Genomic DNA, 20,173 nt, shown 5'->3' with positions numbered 1-20,173 from the left:
AGCATTAAGCTTTAGCCAGGAATATAATTCTAAGTGACAAAAACGTTACCACAAAACTAAGGGCTCCCTACATAGCTAAACTCAGACCTTCAAACTTTCAAACGTAATTAGAATCTTGGTCAAATATAAAAGAAAGTGGGAAAAATAAATGATTCATCAACACTTAATATCAATTGCAAATACTTATTAGGATTAGTTGAACCTCTAGCTTCAACTGCCCTTAATATTCTCCACTGGCCTCCAATGTGAAACAATTCATGTCCCAGCCAAGCCATCAAGAGGATGCAAATAGAATTGAACTAGTATATATAGTCTCTCATATGATAACAAATTTTCCTTTCCCCTTTTCGCTATTGAAAAGAAAGGTCTTAAAATGAGAGGAGGGAGTATTTCATAGTGAAAATGTTGTCCATTGCTCATTTTGAATAACAGTTTTACTATTTCAGTGATAAATGAATATAACAGGAATAAAAACCCATGAGTGCACACAAGACATTTCCAACTTCTTTAGAAATGACTTTGTCTCTCTACTCCTGGGTCTTATTACTAAGAGCATCTCTAGTCATCCTTCCTACAAACAGTAATTCAAAAACTTTAGCTACATAGCAACACTTCCCATGACAACAATGTCTCAAAGATGCAGAATCAGTGAATTATTAGAGAAAGGCTTACCTGAATGCTGGCTGTAGACCGATTCTTGCGGGTTGTGGTGGTAGCCATTGTAGTGGTGGTTTCCATGACAGTGGTCGACATTTCTGGTGGCATGGAGGTCGTCTGTGTTGTTCCCAAGATTGATGGGACTTCTCCCACCAGTCGGACACTTCCATTGATTTTAATATTGGGGTTGTTCTCAGCTGCCATGTTCAGTACTTTCAAACCATCATAATAGAGCCCAGAAAGCTGGCCTTGGAAGAGGCGTCCTTTGTCCTTTCCGCCGATAGCTATTTGCGCCTGGGTGTTGAAGATGGTTAGCTGCCGGCCTAGTGGGTTGGGTGGAGGAAACATCATTATTCCCATACATATTCTCTGTTGGCCTTACCTGGTCTGAATGGACCAGGTCTCAAAACAGGCTTCCTTGTGCAATTGAAGGGGAGAAAATTGGACAGCAAAAATTCAATATAGACATTGGCAAAGTAACATTTCACTATGTTTATCTCTTCCACTGTCTAAAGAAATACCCTAGATAACCTGAATAATTGAGTCTTTTTATTTCTTCATTGTGAGGCAGGAGGATTGTTTCAGCAATGAGCAATGAGCATTATTGTAGTCTTCTTCGGAATGTAGTTGTGAATGACAGAAAAAAAAACCCACAAATCAGGTAATGACAATAATCATAAATACCTATTGTGCTGATTTTTTTAACTTACAAAGTGACATAATGAAAACCATAAAGAATTATATGTGGCAAGTAAAAATTTAGTGAGGTAACTCAGAACACTGAGTTTAAAAACCAGGTCTGACAAATTATAGTAACTGAAATTAGATTCCAGTTAAGAGACCTGGATTCATTGTATACTTATAAAAAATAAACATTTTAGTCATCAAACATCTCATTTCCTAGAAATCTTCCTAATGCAAAATAGTCTGTTTGCTATTTAATAAACATCATGACAGATCGTGTCTTATAGTTATTAATTTGGGGGAGGGGAGATTATAGTCATACAACTAAGTCACACTGTAAGATATGGAAAATAAATAGGCATTGATAATGTCAGTGGGGTGTCAGTCCAAAAAAGGTGTCATTCAAAATAAATGAATTTTAAGAGGAAAGATAGGTGTTAATGAGCAAAACAACACATAAAACTCCTTAAAATGATATAACAGTATGTTAATGGATTGAAGAAAATGGGAGTTTACCTTATTTGAAGTTCCCATTTGGGGAACCATTTATGCTTTTGCAGACAATAAACTATAAGAATGAAATCATGGAAGAATGGAGTTTAGAACAGTGTAACTCAACCTATCTTCCCCCATTTATACCTGTTTTTTTTTTTTTTTTTTTTCTTTTGCCACACTTGCAGCATATGGTAGTTCCCAGGCCAGGAATCAAAACTGTGTCACGGTAGTAACCTGAGCCACAGCAGTGAGAATGCCAAGTGCTTAACCTGCTGAGCCACTAGAGAACTCCGCTATTTCTACTGTAAAAAGCCTCTCTTAGGTTCAAGATCTTTCCCAGAAAAATACAAATAGATTTTTAAGGGAAACTCTTCTATGCTATTATTTCTCCAGATTATTTCCTTCTGCTTGTCTATATGGAAAAAGAAAGGAAAACTTTTTAGTGGAATTAAATGGAGAATAAATTAAATGGAAAATAAAATGGAGAATGTTTCTCCATTTTAGTCAGTGATCAAAGAATGCTTTCGTCATTCTTAATCTAATAGCCCGAATTATTTTAGCTCCTGATGAAACAATGTCCCGTTATACTTGCCTGTTTAATAAAAGGGAGTTTATTTTTAAAAGACTGAGATTTTGATCTACAATCTCTAATATGAAAAGAGGTATACTGTGACATTTGGGCTCTTAACCTCTACCTCTACATTGCTTTTAAGTCTATATAATGATTAGCCCTCCCTGAATTTCTGGTGTATAATGTGGAATCCCTTCTCAATGTATAAACATGGATGAAATGGAAGGGGTGGAGAAAGGAAAATGCATCTGCTCAGAGGGAACTCTCTGTACAAGTGCCAGCTCTACTCATTGGGCATAATAGTCAAGAATGAAGGCATAATAGTCAAGAATGAATTATAAATAATATCCCTTTGGAAGCTTTGAATACTACAGTATGGAGAATTGGCCAGATAATTTTGTTATGGTGAAAATGATCTCTCTAAAAAATATCTGGAGCATGGAAATGGAATCTGCTGGCTTTAATGATAACAGAATTGCCCATATCCTAAGGGTCCAATCAAAAAGATCTAATAGATTTCCATTATTTTCCCACCAATTCCTTCAGTGCCCTGTGCACATGCATCAGTGCCTGTCCTTTGGCCTCTAATTTCTCATATAAGATGCAGCAAAAAGTTCAATGCACAATAACACCAGGTAAATGGCCTGGAGCTCATACCTCTTGACTGTTTAGATTTTGACAACAGCTTTTTCTGGGAGCTCTAAGCTTACTGCAAAAGAAATGCCATGATGGAAGGAGAGAATAAATATGCCCTCAGCCTTGCATAGACATTTGGAGTAGCTTAGCATAATAAGGTGTTGTCTAGTGGGAGATTTTTAGGGCTAGAATACAGTATCGTATACCAAATAGCCCAATGCCAAGCTGTCCTGTTCATTCGCATATCTGTTGCCCAACCATAAATTTTTTTAATATACAGTCCAAAATTGATGATCACTTAGTGGTTAAAACATTATAGACAGAATATTTTATATTTTTGATATTCCCAAAAGTACTTCATATCTATAATGATCTTTATCTAATTTTACTCTTGATGTTATCCTGTCTAGGCCTACAAATAAAAACAGTCAGATAGTAATGAGACGCAAAGGTGGTTTTTGGGTTTTTTGTTTTTGCTTTTTAGGGCTACACATGTGGCATATGAAAGTTCCCAGGCTAGGGGTTGAATCAGAGCTATAGCTGCTGGCGTATACCACAGCCACAGCAATGAAGGATCTGAGCCACAGCTGTGACCTACATCACAGCTCATGGCAATGCCAGATATTTAACCCACTAAGGAAGGCCAGGGATCGAACCCACATCCTCATGGATACTAGTCGGATTCATTACCACTGAGCCACAGTGGGCTGAAATGCAAAGTGTAATTACGCTGGCTAGATATGCTGGATCTCCTTTATTCCATTTGCCATAGTTCACATCAAAAATTGGTCTTTGCTTGTTCAAGACTTACCCAAGCATGGAGAAAGGCAGGACATGTTTCCTGGTGTATGAGATTAAGCCACTGCTCTATATCTAGCTAGTGCTGCTTTTACCAAGAGATCTAATCACTTCTTGAGAAAAAGACATTGGTGGCAGGGAAAAAGGCTGTCTCTGTTTCAAGTTTCCATCATGGCATGGGAAATATTTTGGTTTTTGTTCATGTGACTGTTTCATGGTTTATTTCTTGGCTGTATCTGCCTTCTGTTTAAAAACCCTTCTCTAGCCTTCTGTACCTTAGATTAGGTGATTAATAGTAAAATTTTAATGCACAGAAGGAATGGTGGGATATTCAAGTCTCCTGCCATCTCTTCCTTGGATCAATTTCTCTCTCTCAGGTAAGCAGGAGTGAGTGAGCGAAAAACAGCCATCACTACTTTCTCTGTATGAAGGAAACTAGGAACTGAGTGAAGAAAGTTGTATCATCTGCCTAGGATTTCTCAAAATCAATGCCAGATCTCACTATTGTCACTCGTTATATTTTTTAAAAGAAGTGACCATTACTATATCTATAAGCCAATCTAATCATTGTTCTATCATCAATAATACAAAATCTGTAATAAGCACCAGTATGGGAGTTTTAGCATGTTACTTTGTGTTTTGCTTTGGGTGTCCATCGTCTTGAAAAATCATTGTTATCTCATTTGGATGTCAAGTTCACATACTGCTTAAATTAAATCTTTTCACATCTCCAGTCAGTATTGCACAAAGACTAATTAATTAAACCTCAGAACACCCTTGGGGAATAGGCAGTATTATTTCTCCTCTTCTCAGATGGGAAATTTGAGATATAAAGAGGTTAAGTGGATTGTCTAGGGTCAGGAAGTTGTCAATAGCAGACAGAGCCAGAAAATAGACTCGGGAATGCTGTGACCCAGATCTCTTCCACAATGTCAGAAATAATTCTAAAGAGGCATTCCAAGTACTTCCTAATACCTCTGCCTAATTATTCTTCTGAATTTACCCTTTTTAAACTTGTTGTCTTTACAAGGTCTTTTGGTATGAATTTTCTAATTCTTTGAAGGGAAAATTAGCTAGACAGAGGAAGAGGTAAAACAATAGAATGAACAAATGTTACTTACCTAATTGAAACAAAAAAGTAATTTCAGTTAAAATGTAGAAGGGAGAACCACCCAGTTTGCAAATAATTCTTTGCAATATTATTTGCATATATAAACATACACATATTCAATTAAGAAACTGGAATTGCTCCCTTCCTCCCACCTGAACCACCCCACCCCATCCCTCCCACTCAATTTGTCCTGTTGTGTGTCTAAAAACATCCTTCAATATGAAAGCCAACTGATAACAATACTATCATAAAGAAAACTAAAAGCTTACTAATAACTCTATAATGATTTATACAAATGAAAATGCCTGGCATGCTATTGAACTTAGACTTCAAAAGGCAATGGAGTAAAATAAAATATTATTAACAAAAAATTGAAAGAAACAGAAAGTTCTCTCAGGCACATGAGACTCAGACATGCATCTAGTTTTCTTTTCCTTTTTAAGAAGTGAGACAATCATCATCTTTAATGTTAAAGGGACTTTATGAGCTGGTGATTACTATACAAAATTATTGGCTTTTTAAGGTTATTCTTAATTTATTTTTAATTAGACCACATACGTTAAAAATAGGGCAAACAGTTAAGACCCAGGATTTTCTGTGTTTAAAGGTCTGAAAGTGTTCACTCAAGACTGTAGTAGTTCTATGTTTTTCTGTTGCATATGAATATACCCACCCCATTACTTTTCTTATATAACTCAATCAAGTATCTGCGTATTTTAAAAACTCACTTAAGGTCTTAAGAGTAGTTTATACTGGCTCAGGAAAGAACAGAGTAGATTCTTAAAGAGAAATTTGTCTTCATTGAAAGATAGTACTTTATAACCTAATGAATAGGAGCCACACAGAAAATTCTAACATCAAGTTTAACTGCTTCCCTCTTTTTAATAAAAGTGGTTGTTTTCTTAGTAAATGAGAAACTGCTATTTTGCCTTCCATTAGCCTTTCCTTTTCCAATCCATTGACCTAACTATTTATACTTTGATTGTATAGATATCAAATACACAATGATGTCACACAACCAAAGTGTAGAATAAGTTTATTTATTTCTTTAGTTTCAGACAGTAACTAGGACACAATTAAAGTCTTATGAAATATATTTGCCTCTGTAAGTTTAAATTAAAGGCAAAATTCATCTTTGTCATTCTTTGTTTAAAAAAAAAAGTTAAAAAGAAATAGCTCCTCTTATAACACTTTTTTAAGCAGTTTAAATTACAAGGGTCAATCTATGATTTTTTTGTTGTTGTTGCTGTGTTTACCATGCTACAGAGAAGAAATTAAAAAATAGCTAGAGACAAGTTAAAATGAAAACACAACAATCCAGAATCCATGAGATGCAGCAAAAGTAGTACTAAGAGGGAAGTTTATACCAATAAAAATCTTACCTCAGGAAATAAGAAAATCTCAAATAAACCACCTAACCTTAACCCTAAAGAGCAACTAGTTAAAAAAAGAACAAAATCAAAGTTATTAGAAGGAAAGAAATCATAGAAATCAGAATGGAAATCAATGAAATAGAGAAAAAAATTGAAAAGATCAATGAACTAAAATCAGGTTCTTTGGAAAAAAAACAGCAAAATTGATAAATCTTTAGCCAAACACATCAAGAAAAAGGAGAGCTCAAATCAATAAAATTATAAATTTTAAGTTACAACTGATACCACAGAAATATAAAGGATCATGAGAGACTATTACAAGCAAGCATAAGCCAATAAAATGGACAACCTAGAACAAATGAACAAATTCTTAGAAAGGTACAACCATCCAGGACTGAACCAGGAAGAAAAAGAAAATATAAACAGACCAATCACAAGCACCAAAATTGAAACTATGATTTAAAAACTGCCAACAAAAGTCCAGGACCAGATGGCTTCACAAGCAAATTCTATCAAACAGAGGAGAGCTAACACCTATCCTTCTGAAACTCTTCCAAATAATTGCAGAGAAAAAAACACTCCCAGACTCATTCTATGATGCCACCATCATCCTAATACCAAAACCAGACACACCACAAAAAGAAAATTACAGAACAATATCACTGATTAATGTAGATGCAAAAATCCTCAACAAAATACTAGCAAACTGAATCCAAGAATACATAAGAATTATATACCATGATCAAGTGGGATTTATCCCAGCGATACAAGGATTTGTCAATACACACAAATCAGTGTAATACATCATGTTAACAAACTGAAAAAACCCATAGGATCATCTCAACAGATACAGAAAAAGCTTTTGACAAAAATGCAACACCTCTTTATGATAAAAAACCTCCAGAAAGTGGCCACAGAGGGAACCTCTCAACATAATAAAGGCCGTATAAGTCAAACCCAGAGCTACCATCATTCCCCACACTGAAAAGCTGAAAGCATTTCCTCTAAGATCAGGAGTAAGACAAGAATATCCACTCTCACCACTTTTATTCAACATTGTTTTGGAAGTCTTAACACAGAAGTAAGAGGAAAAAAAAGAAAGAAAATAAACCCAAACTAGAAAATAATAGTAAAACTGTGACTGTGACTGCAGATGACATGATACTATGCATAGAAGATCCTAAAGATACCACCAGAAAACTACCAGAGCTCATCAATGAATTTGGTAAAGTTGCAAGATACAAAATTGATACACCAATATCTCTTGCATTCCTATACACAAGAACAAAAGATCAGAAAGATAAATTAATAAAACAATCCCGTTTACCATCACATCAACAAGAAAGAAATACCTAGGAACAAACCTATCTTAGGCAAAAGACATGTACTCTGAAAACTACAAGGTGCTGATGAAAAAAATTGAAGATGACACAAACAGATGGAAAGATATTCCATGTTCTTAGATTGGAAGAATATTGTCAAATGATTACACCACCCAAGTCAATCTAGAGATTCAGCACCATCTCTATCAAACTACCAATGGCATTTTTTCACAGAACTAGAACAAAACATTTTTAAATTTGTATGAGAACACTAAAGACCCTGAATAGCCAAAGCAATCCTGAGAAAGGAAAATGGAGCTGGAGGAAATGCGGCTCCCTGACTTCAGGCTATAGTATAAAACTATAGTGACCCAAACAGCACAAAAGCAAAAATAGAGATACTGGAACAAGATAGAAAGCCTAGAAATAAACCCATGCCTCTATGGTCAATCTGTGACAATGGAGGCAAGAATATACAATGGAGAAAAGATAGCCTCTTCAGTAAGTGGTGCTGGGAAAACTGGACAGCTACATGGAAAAGAATGAATTAGAACTCTCTAACACCATACACAAAAATAAGCTCAAAATGGATTAAAGACCTAAATGTAAGGCCAGATACTATAAAGCTCTTAGAGGAAAACACAGGCATAACATTCTTGGACATAAAACTCAGCAATATCTTTTTGGATCCACTTCCTAGAGTAAGGAAAATAAAAACAAAAGTAAACAAATGGGACCTAATTAAACTTAAAAGCTTTTGCACAGCAAAGGAAACCCTAAACAAAACAAAAAGACAATTGACAGAATGGGAAAAAATCTTTGCAAACAGAGTGACATACCAACAACTCATGCAGCTCAGTATCAAAAAAAAAAAAAAACAAAACAAAACCAAAAAAACCCCCCAAAAAAATATCCAATCAAAAAATGGTCAGAAGATCTAAACAGACATTTCTTCAAAGAAGACAGATGGCCAAAAGCATATAAAAGGTGCTCAACATCACTAATTATTAGACATGCAAATCAAAACTACAATGAGGTATCACCTAATACCAGTCATAATGGCCATTATCAAAAATTCTGCAAACAATAAATGCTGGAGAGGGTATGGAGAAAAGGGAACCCTCTCAAACTGTTGGCAGGAATGTAAATTAGTACAACTCCTCAAGAAAACAATATAAAAGTTCCTCAAAAAACTAAAAACAGGACTACCATATGATCCAGCGATCCTACTCCTGGGCATATACCTGGAGAAAACCATAATTCGAAAAGATACATGCACCCCATTTTTCACTGCAGCACTGTTTGCAATAGACAAGACATGCAAGCAACCTAAATGTCCATCAACAGAGGAATGGATAAAGAAGATGTGACATATACCGAATATCAGCCATAAAAAAGAATGAAATAATGCCATTTGCAACAACATGGATGGACATAGGGATTATTATACAAAGTGAAGTCAGAGAATGACAAATATCTTACAGGACCACTAATATATGGAATCTAATTAAAAATGAGACAAGGTAACTTACAAAACAGAAAAAGACAAAGGTTTTAAAACCAAACGGTTACAAAGGAGAGGGTGTGTGGGGGGATAAATTAGAAGATTGGGATTAATATATATCAACTAGATAAATAACAAGGAACTACTGTATAGCAGAGGGAAATCTACTCAATATTCTGTAATAACCTATATGGGAAAATAAGAAAAGAGATACATATGCATGTATAATTGGTTCACTTTGCTATATACTTGAAACTAACACAATATTGTAAGTCAACTATACATCAATAAAACTTTTAAAAAAAGATGTTAAGTTTAAAAAGTACTTTTGAAATTTCTTTAGAAAGGTCTTGTATGAGAGGTAATTTAAAACAAATTAATGAATAAGTCATGCAGTGGTTAAATTGCCATAATACATTTCTTTTTTTTAGAGGTTCCTAGAATTTCTTGTTTGTGGTTGTCATGCTGATAAGCAAGCTAGATATTAGTCCCTTTAACTGTATTTTAATGGCAATGTATTATAGCATGATTTATCAACATATGGCAGGTGGAAGCTGACACAAATTATAATGAAAATTAAAACAGTCATTTATGCAGCAGGCGATTATCATTTAAGGAACATTTATTTGCAGGCTTTAAAAATGAGGGTTTAGAATCAAATGATTTTAAAATGAAAGTTTTAACCACAGTTACCTTTTTCCTGCAGCCACTCCTCTACAGGCCGGTTATATTTGAAGGGGATTTTCTGTTTTACCATTTGGAAGCGTTCATTATCAGTGTTGCCTTTAAAGTTTAAAAAACAGCTTAAAGAACAATCTGAAAAGTCAATAAGTCATTAAAAAACATCCTAGGTTTTTGGTGTGTTTTATGAAGTTTTTAGAGATAGATATCAATTTATCTTTAGTGGAGGTGGAGTCGAAGTCACTCTGCCCTTAGCTGACAGGTTTGAGGTCAGGTTAGTCTTAGCTATGCAGTGCTCCACCATGTTTTGGAAATGTGGCTTGTGATGGGCATTTGTAGGGGGGTTGGTCATTTACATAAAGAGGTTTAACTTTCACTCTTCTCCATCTTACTCTAACCACTCCCTGAGTCAGTGGGGGAACAAAGATCCCCTGGCATGTGAAGATCAGATCAGCTTCACAGCATGGCAGAGGACCCTTAGTGTCTTAGTCATGCATGATCCACACTCACTCCAGTGTATCCTTTCAGCAGCCTGGGACTAGGCACTTCCTTATTCTCTTCCCAAGTGTGTGTAACTGCTCTACCTCCCGGCAGAAAGAAGCCAAGGAAGACAATTTAAGCCCTGAGGGCCAATGGACACTTCTTATTCCATAAAAGGGGGAGGGGGGTTGGTATGCCATCACCTATGTAAAATAGGTAGACAATCACAGAGGACTTTTCATTTCTATCTTTTCCCAGGTCAGCTCCATTTTTAAAATTGAAAAAACAAAACAAAACAAAACAAAAAACCCAAAGTAAGTATCTGTAAATAAAAGCAGCTCTAAATAGAGTGCTATAGCATTTTCAGACTTTTGAGCTTCTCTTTTTTTATTACTGTTAATAGACATAGGTTTTTTGCGTTTACCTCATCTCTCCTTTTCTCTCTCTCTGTTTTCAAGGAGAGGTCCTCCCTGAAGAAGCATCCATTCATAAGCCTATTAGGGATACTTCTTCCAACCATGAAATATCTAATTAGTTTCAAGGCTCAAACACAATGCTTTTAATAGTTGGTACGCCCCTTTCTTCCTTTAGTAAATGTTCCCACCCGTGGATGGTGTCTCTAATTAGGACAAACTTGGAGAGTTGTGTCGTGGAGATATACTCCTAATGAATAGGCTTCAAATCACTAAATAATGAAGCCAAGCTTTGGGACCAGTTCTGTCTTGTCAACCAACCTCATAGTGATCAAAGCAGAAATGAGTGAAATCTAAGCTACTTTTGACTCATAGCCCTGCAGTATTGGAACTTTGGGAAGCCCAATTCAAATTACCAACATTAAATGTAAAATGGAAATCTCAAAACTAGTGGCTTGGAAACCATGTACAAAGCAGTCCAAAAGCTGTAAAGAATATCTGACTGAATAGCACATCAGCTGACTAGAAGCTTGCCCTGGCGTTTCCATCTCGGGGCCACCTTCATGTAGGGATTTTTATAGGCAGAGAAGATTCCACACATGGCTAAACTAGTACCTGCCTTCTATGAGGGACAGGATGGGGAAGGGGTGGCAATATTGGAAAATATTTAAATGATTCCCCATTTATTTCTCCTTTGAACAAATCATTCTAAGACGCTGACTCATTACTCTCACTACCCAGGAATAAAAACAAAAAGCTCATGAAAGAGGCAATTACAAATCTGTTTTCAGCGTACATTATAGGACCCTATTTGGTTGGCAGAAAGCATAATATATTCACATATCAAAGGAAAAAATACACTGAATGGAAAGAACAATTAACAATTTTGGATTGCGGTATATAATTTAAAGTTTTACTCAAAGTATTATTTCTCACAGAAGAAAAAAAGAGAGGCTGTAGGCTAGGAAGAAAAATAGAAACATATCTGAACTTAATTTGGTGTTTCAATAAGCCCATCGTGAGAGAAGTTAGTTTTACTTCTTAATGTAAATACAAATTAGAGATCATTATAACGATCAACCTGGTAGGTGTGGGTGCATAGAATTGTACTAATCCAAAATAAAGTTGGGTAAATTCTCACATGCTCTTTTTTTTTTTTTTGTCTTTTTAAGGCCACACCCATGGCATATGGAGGTTCCCAGACTAGGGGTCGAATTGGAGCTTTAGCTGCTGGCCTACACCACAGCCACAGCAGCGTGGGATCCGAGCTGTGTCTTCAGCCTACACCACAGCTCCTGGCAATGCCGGATCCTTAACCCACTGAGCAAGGCCAGGGACTGAACCTGTGTCCTCATGGTTACTAGTCAGATTCATTTCTGCTGACCACGATGGGAACTCCTCTCATGTGTTCTCATGGGAAAAATAATATGGAATTTCTGTAAAGAACCTATAACTCTTAATTCTACCCTACAGGAGACAGATATCATAAGGGATGTCACCCATCTTCATAAGCTTTGACCTTTCTCAGATTTTAGACACAACGACATACTGAAAAAATGAGAAGTGGCAAGCAGATTATGCCAGATTCACTTAGAAAATATTCTGTTCCTTTGGGTTTTCCGTAACTGTCATTGGCTATAATATTAAATATAGCAATGAGTTTGTTCCACTCATTGAGGAATGGATTAGTGAAGTCGGTAGCAAATATAAAGCTAGATATTCTTAGAAACATGCAACCAAACCCAGTGTTCCAAACTGACAGTTCTATATGAACCAACATTATAAGAAGCTGCACTGATTTACTTCTTCCACAAACACAGAGGACTTGCTCCTTCTAAGCAGCTCCCCTCCCCACCCACTCTCCATCAAACTTAAAGTCCATAGAAAATCATTTTGGGACGTGCTACAGGCTAGAAAAATAAGAAACTATGTTGGATCAGTAAGTGACATGTGAGGAGGACAGCATAGCCACGATTCAACCTTAGACCTTTCAGAAAGTGAAAGAGAGAGAGAGTCATTCTTCTCCATCTCAGCTTTAAAGACATTTAGAGAAAAGTTTTAAGTTTTCCAGGCCAGACTGATGGTATCTGGCACTTAGGGACAGCAATCTTGCATACTGTTAAAAGTTGTGACAGATGGAAGGTCACCTGGAAAGCCAAATTGGTTTAAGTTGCCACATTAACGTTGTTCTTAGTCTCTTTTCATCTTCTTGTTGGTTTTTATTTTAATTTATCTCAAACATTAGAGAGAAATGTTTTAGAACCATGTGCATGAGAATGAGTTCATTTGCCCCGAGCCCCATTTGCTAGACTGACTGAAGAGCAAACAACCTTCTAAACATCAGAATTCATACACAGGGACTACTCTGAAAGCTGAGCAAACCTCATCAAATTCATATACATTCATATTAAATCCTTAGTGACATTTAGTTGTACATTTCATATAGCAATGAGTATGAAAATTTAAACAAAGACTAAAATCAATTCTTCAACAGAAAGTGATGCTATCCTCAAGAATGAATGGCCATGTGAACAGTAATGTCATGAGCTCATTAAAAAGAGGCATGTGTGCATTACTAATTAGACGCCCACAAATGTAATGACTGAAGTTCTCAACCATACTGAGAAATCTATAAACTGCACAATGAGATCTTCAAATAGTTCTTAAATTATTTCTGTGGATATGACACACCTACATAAAATTAAATTTTAGAGAAAAAATTAGTCATATTTCATTCTCCTTTAAGTAAAAGTTGGATGGGAATGTGTGTGTGTGTGTGTGTGTGTGTGTGTATCTCCATCCAGTTTTCATATAATCGGCCTCCTATGGTCATTTGCTTTTGCACTATTGGTTCTATTAACAAATATTTCAGCTCCTGGAGACAAACATGCACCGTCGAGTTATAATATGTGAAGAGCAAAATGCTCTGAGGTGAAATTATTAAGGCCCAACTGGTTCATACACAGAGCTCCAACCTTTCTGCAGAATGAGCTTCATTTACTACATTTGGGTTAATCCATTTAGGATGAAAGGGGAAAAAAAGAGGAAGATAAGACAAAGCAAGTTGACCCTTGAGTAGTTTCTCAATACATTAGTCCCTCTTTAATGTCTCAAAGAAGTAATCTTGAAACTTGCTGATTGCCTGAAAGGAGTATAAATTCTTTCAGCCGAAGAACTTAAAGATAGAGGGAACTCTTGTATAGCACAGACAGTAGCTTTTACAACATCATTTTTGTACCTTATTTGTCCAAATATAGATCTGATTCATTAGGAGTTATACCAATTTTCTTAAAAGCATGATCAGTATAGCATAGGAGCTACGACCATGGATTGTGAAGAAAAATCTTGCTTTGAGTTTTAACTTTAGTAGCCAGATGACCTTGTGTAAGTCACTTAGCCTCAGGTTCCCCACTTTATAATTCATCACAGGACTTGGTATAGGACATGAAGAGGTAGAGCATGTACAGAACCTGGGATATGAAAACATCCAATTTATTTAAACTATTATCATTAACATGATTCAACTCTTTCCTACTAATTAAAAAGGAAGCACATTAATTCCATGATGTGATTCCGTGGCCTCAGAACTTTTCCAGGCCTCTATTCCAAAGGTGACCATACTACATTTGGTACCACAGAGGTTATCATCCAAAGATAACTGACCATAGAAAATGAAACATCCTACGTATCCCCTCAATCTCCTGCTTTTTATATTTTTGTATCTTCTAAAATATACTCAGCTAACCCCATTTCCAAAACAAAGTGGGTTTCTAAAACCACTGAAAGCAAAAGAGCAATTCAGGCATTGACAGATGCGATTTCTTGGTCCAGCCACAGGTAATGATGATATACTGCTGCTAAGATGAGGAAGAGTGGCTTAAAGGTTCTGGCAATTTGCACCAGGCTGGAAGAAAATGCTTTCTTGCAGGTAGACTATTAATACCATCTGCACTGTTGTCAAGCACGTGAACATGCTAATAGGAATATCGTGGCAACATTCGTCTGAGCAAAATTAATGCCAGAGGTATTTTTGCATTTTGTTTTGAGTCTTGAAATAAAGGAAGGAAAAGTTTTCTTTATTGCTTTGTTGACACTAAAAAATGAGACTGTGGGTCTAATGAACAGTCAGAGAATGAATACTATGTATTAGAGCCGGAGGCAAAAGAAAATCAATGCGGGTAGGCTTAAGTAGTAGGGCATTTCAGAGGTTCTTAGAATGCCTCTCTCTCCAAAGAACACCTTGTGAGTTTCAAAGCAAGCAAGAGACAACAAAGACAAGGAACGGGGTAAACTCTCTGAGCTCGGCTCCAGTCTGTTCCTGGTGTTGACCCAGATGAACTCAGAGTCAGAAAGAGGGGTGCTGTGCTCCATAAAGGACATCTAGGAGGTTCAGCCACTTGGAAGTGATGGATGGAGCTCAACAAAGAATTAGTATCTTGTATTTATAAAGTGCCTTTCAACCAAGGAGCTCAAAATGCAATTATAAGCATCATCTCATTAATCCTCACCACACACTTTCGGGGCTGAAGAAAAAAAGAACTATTGGTGTGTTGTGAGTCTCGATCCTTCAGTTTGCCAAGGCAAATACATCAATCTCTTAGACCAGAAAACTGACCAGCTGGGGAGGTAAATTGATAGACTCAGAGAACAAGGGCATTATTAAGTAAGGGAGCGTTTCCAGACTCACTCAAGTGGTTCTAGGAGCCAGGGAGAATCACCTTTCCAAAGCGGTGAGAGATTTACCCCTGGGAAGCAGTGTGGGTCACTCAGTCATGCCCTGACTTAGCTCACTGCCTCAGGTCTTCTGGGTACATGCAGCAACGGCAAATATATGTAGACAGACATATTATCAGTTCCTTCCTATATTAAAGTCATAGTATTAATTCACCATCACTCAAGTATAGGAATCTGTTTGTTTTTGTTTGTTTTTCTTTTTAGGGCTCCACTCATGGCATATGGAAATTCCCAGGCTAACGGTCAAATCAGAGCTGCAGCTGTGGGCCTACACTACAGCCACAGCAACACCGGATCCAAGCCTCATCTGTGACCTGCACCACAGCTCACAGCAACGCCAGATACTTAACCCACTGAGTGGGGCCAGGGACTGAACCTGCATCTTCATGGAAATTAATCAGGTTCTTTACCACTGAACCAGGACAGGAACTTCAAGAGCTGAGCTTCTTAAGCAAAGTTGCATCAAACATGAATGCAAGGAGCGATAGCCATGGAATCTTTCAAATTTTGGATGAAATCCTATCAAAGACATTTACCAGTTCTGTGACCCTGCACAATATCCTTAATCTAGATGTCTCAGGTTCTTCATCCGTCCAAAAACAAAATGAAGATAACAATATCCATATTGTAATATTTCATTCAAATGAAATGTAATAATCTAGGCAAGGAGGCTCATGGGGAGTTTGAAGAGGTGGGTAGTGGGGAGAGGCTGTGATTTATTTTAATTTTCAGGGAAGGGGAGTGGAGACTGTGCTAGAGATGTACCTCTGGTGCTCCATGTCCAGTTATCCAAGTGACCGTACCCTATCCCTCTGTCAAGGAGTGGCTGAGGTGAGTGTGTGTGCAAACTCACAAAAGACAAGGAGCTGGTGACACTCTCTGAGCTTGACTCTGGTCTGTTCCTGGTGTTGACCCAGATGAACTCTCCTAGAAAGAGGGGTGTTGTGATCCTCAAAGGGCATCTAGAATGTTTCGCCACTTGGAAGTGATGGATGGACCTCAACAACAAATTCATATGCTGTATTTATAAAGTGCCTTTTGACCAAGGAGCTCAAAAGGCAATTTTAAGCATTGTCACATTAATCCTCACCACATACCTTTGGGGCTGAAGAAAAAAAAAAAACCAAACTATTTGTATGTTGTGAGGCTGGCTGAGGTGAGTTTGTGTGCAAACATGTTAAGACTGAACGTCTCTTTCAGATCCCAAATCTAAATCACCTTGCCATTTCTGCAGCAGTGGTATTATACTAAAGACCATTTATCCTGATGCAGTAATTAGAACATAGATCACCAATCCCTACCCTGTCCCTGTATTTTGAAGCCATTTTCAATGCTCTTCCTGAAGCTTGTTGATCTTGGACTTTTTATTTATCCCCATCCACTAAAGGATACTTTTGACCCCAGAAAGATGAACAAAACAAGGCCCAGGGGACCATGGTGTCTTCAATTTGCTTTCATAGTTTAAGAGATGATTTCCAAGTAATATCTGGTGTAACTTTCTTCATGATGATAGGTCTGTCTGGCACTTATTCCTTAAGATCCTCTTTCAAAGATGACATGCTATAAATTAACAAAACAAAACTGACTATAAAATTTGCTTTCCTTCCTCAAGTGGTGTCACTCTTTTCCTTCTATAATTATCCCAAAATATGCCCTGAAGCTAGTCAGTCAATTTCAATCTGGATTTTTGTCTCTTTCCTTTCTGATAAACATGTTAAGTATATCTTTGTCTTGGTGTGTCTTTAAGCTTTAGTTTCTTCAAATATAATAAGAGAATTATAATAATAATAACTGCAGTGTAAAGTTGTTGTTGAGAATTAACTGAGAACTGAGTATGTGAGGCCCTTAACTCAGTGTGTGGCACAAAATAAGAGCTCTATAATTTATTACTATTGGTGTTATTGTTACAAGAGTACCTGATTCAGAAGGGTTAAACTAAAAAGAAGGCGAGCTTAACAAGGTTTATTTCACCATACAACTTTTAGTGTCAAATCTTTTCAAATTTCCTTTTCAATATAAAACCTTAATGTTTGGTCTTCAACCTTGTGACATATCATCGCTTCAAGATCCCCCAGCTGTCCTTCTTCTCACGCCTTTATTTCCTCCACTGCTACAAAAGCCACAGTGTTATCTGGGGGCTCACTCTTTCCCATGATCCTCTCAACCCTACCTTCTCCCAACCACCCCCATTCCAATTTCCTTCCATTCCTCTCATGCAGAGGCTATCAAACTCAATGTTTTTAAAACCAGATTGCTAGAATATTTTGTCCAAAAGAATTCTGCTCATTCAATCATGCATATGTGGTATTGCTATACAGCTCAGAAGAGAGTTAGGTTTGGAAGGACAATTTCGATCGGCAACAAATAGGAACATTTTCATCCTTCTGAATAGGAAAGTCATGCTGATGTCAACACCTTCGATGCCATAACAGACTTATGCTACAGTATTCTTTCTGCTTGGATCTTGAGGACTCTGGTGTTCATAAATTACAGGTCTTCTAGACCAACCTTGAACTTCATGCCTACAAATGAATATATTATTCCCAAGTGATCTCAAAACAACAATTACTGTTCAATACACCACCCATCCTGTCTTGGTGAATATACTTTACAACAGTTGTTTAAACAACAACATCACAGTACACATGCATATTAGGGTTATTTCCAACTTAAGCCCAAGACAGTTTCCAATTAAATTGCTTTCCCCTAAGTTTGTGCCAACTTGCATTCATGAAATATACTTTATGAACTTCAAAGCAGGACTTTAATTACATCCCATTAAATTTATTCTTTTTTTCTTTTATAACAGCATCCCAACCTGATAAGAAAATGTTTAACTCCGGGTCTTTTGTTTCTTATAGAAGATACCTTTCTTAGTTTTGTGTCATCTTGTAAGTTTGATAAGCATAGCTTTTGTGCATTCATTCAAACCTTGAAAATTTTATCGAATAGGAGGATTATCTAGTGCTTTAAAATGGTTACACATTATTTGAAACTCCTCTCTGTAAGAGGTGGTTTAACTTGAATCTCCAACTTCGAATGTAGGCTGGACTTAGTGACTCAATTCTAAAGAATGGGATATGGTGGAGTTGATAATGTGTGTCTTTTAGAGACTACATCAGAAAAGGCACTGTGACTTCTTCCCTCTCCCTCTCTCAAGGCTCATTCTGGGGAAGCTACTGTTGGGTCTAAAGGACACTTAAGACACCCACATGTCAAGGAACTGAGGCCACCAGATCATCGGGACCTAGATTAGCCTTGAGATGACTGCAGCCCTAGTCAGTATCTTAACTTCAGCTCATCAGCCACTTTGACACGGAATCACTCAGCTAAGCTGCTACCAAATCCTGACCTATAGAAACTGTGAGATAATAAATGTTGTTTTAAGCCACTAAGTTGTGGGGTAATTTGTTATACAGTAATATACACAGAGTCATTAGAGTGCCTCATCTGAGTGTTTCAGTTCAATCAGAGGCAGATCTCCTTAAGATGCTCTCATACCTCTCCTTATATTATTCTCTCTTAGGGAAATGAAGATACACTTTATTTATTTACTTATTGATTGATTGATTATCTTTTTTAGGGCCACACCCATGGCACATGGAAGTTCCCAGGCCAGGGGTCGAAATCAGAGCTATAGCTGCTGGCCTACACTGCAGACCTACACCAGAGCTCACAGCAATGCCAGATCATTAATGCACTGAGTGAGGCCTCGGATCGAACCTGCATCCTCATGGATATTCGTCGGATTCATTTCTGTTGAGCCACGAAGAGAAATCCTTATTTTTTAAGATACACTTTATTTATAGCTTACTCCTCATCTGCCAATTTGCTAGCACTATCTAAAGGGAATTTAGACTATTTAGGTAAGACTTGTTTTGAAGAGCCCATGTCATCACCAGATTCTTTGTTAAATATGATGAAATATATACCAACTTATCCATCCAATGAAACACTGGAGTATTTATATTGATCAGGTTCGATCTTAAGAGATACATCTTTTTATACAATGCAAAATTTAGGATGTTTTACCAAGTGGATTTTCTATTCCGACTGACACTCCCATCATTATTTCTGAGTGAACGTTAACCGTGGCTGGAATTCAAATTTTTTAAGGATCCTGGGACATTCCTCATCTAAGACTGGGAGATCTGAGCTTCTTTGTGGAAACATTTCCTACCATTTTCTCAGCTTTTAGGAGGACTGCATTTTCCTACTTTTTTGCAATAGCCTTGACAGTCTGAAGGACATTCTCTTCGCTAGAGAACTTGTTAGGGACTGATAAAGATGTGTAGGGATGGAGAGGGCAGGGGAAGAGACAGTCCCATAACCCCTGAGGCCCTTCTTAGGCAAATTTTTTTGTGTTTCACAATTATCGAGCAGTTTCTGGCAGTAGAGATCATTGGGACTAAAAGTTTATTTATTTTTTCTTTTTCTTTTTCTTTTTTTGGCTGTCCCGCAGCATATGGAGTTCTCAGGCCAGGGATGAGAGCCAAGCCACAGTTGGGACCTCTGCTCTACGGCAGCAACTCCAGATCCTTTAACCTACTGTACTAGGCTGGGGATCGAGCCTGTGTCCTGGTGCTGCAGACACCCCCTGAGTCCATTGTGCCATAGTGAAAACTCCACAGTTTGTATTTTGAGAGGAGCCTACACTTTTAAGGTTGAGGGGACTTCAAAGATCATCTAAGAAATACACTTTCCCTGTTTTAAT

General features: G+C 37.2%; 1 protein-coding gene across 6 annotated transcripts in view; it reads right to left on the bottom strand.

Annotated features, from left to right (window-relative positions):
- The window catches only part of NRXN3 (neurexin 3), a 1,579,386-nt gene that overhangs the window by 173,279 nt on the left and 1,385,934 nt on the right, over window positions 1–20,173 (bottom strand). For 4 of the 6 annotated variants that reach the window (XM_047796611.1, XM_047796607.1, XM_047796610.1 and 1 more), the window contains 2 exons: window positions 9,845–9,934; window positions 692–980 (listed from right to left, as the gene is read on the bottom strand). In XM_047796611.1, the coding sequence (XP_047652567.1) occupies window positions 692–980; window positions 9,845–9,934 (379 nt within the window). Of the gene's footprint in view, window positions 1–672; window positions 981–9,844; window positions 9,935–20,173 lie in introns of all 6 variants that reach the window. The other 2 variants (XM_047796606.1, XM_047796612.1) reach the window with 2 other exon arrangements.

The sequence above is a fragment of the Phacochoerus africanus genome, chromosome 9, assembly GCF_016906955.1.
Source record: "Phacochoerus africanus isolate WHEZ1 chromosome 9, ROS_Pafr_v1, whole genome shotgun sequence".
NCBI lineage: Eukaryota > Metazoa > Chordata > Mammalia > Artiodactyla > Suidae > Phacochoerus > Phacochoerus africanus.
Note: the sequence above shows the minus strand (reverse complement) of the source record. Positions and strands in the feature narration are given on the sequence as shown.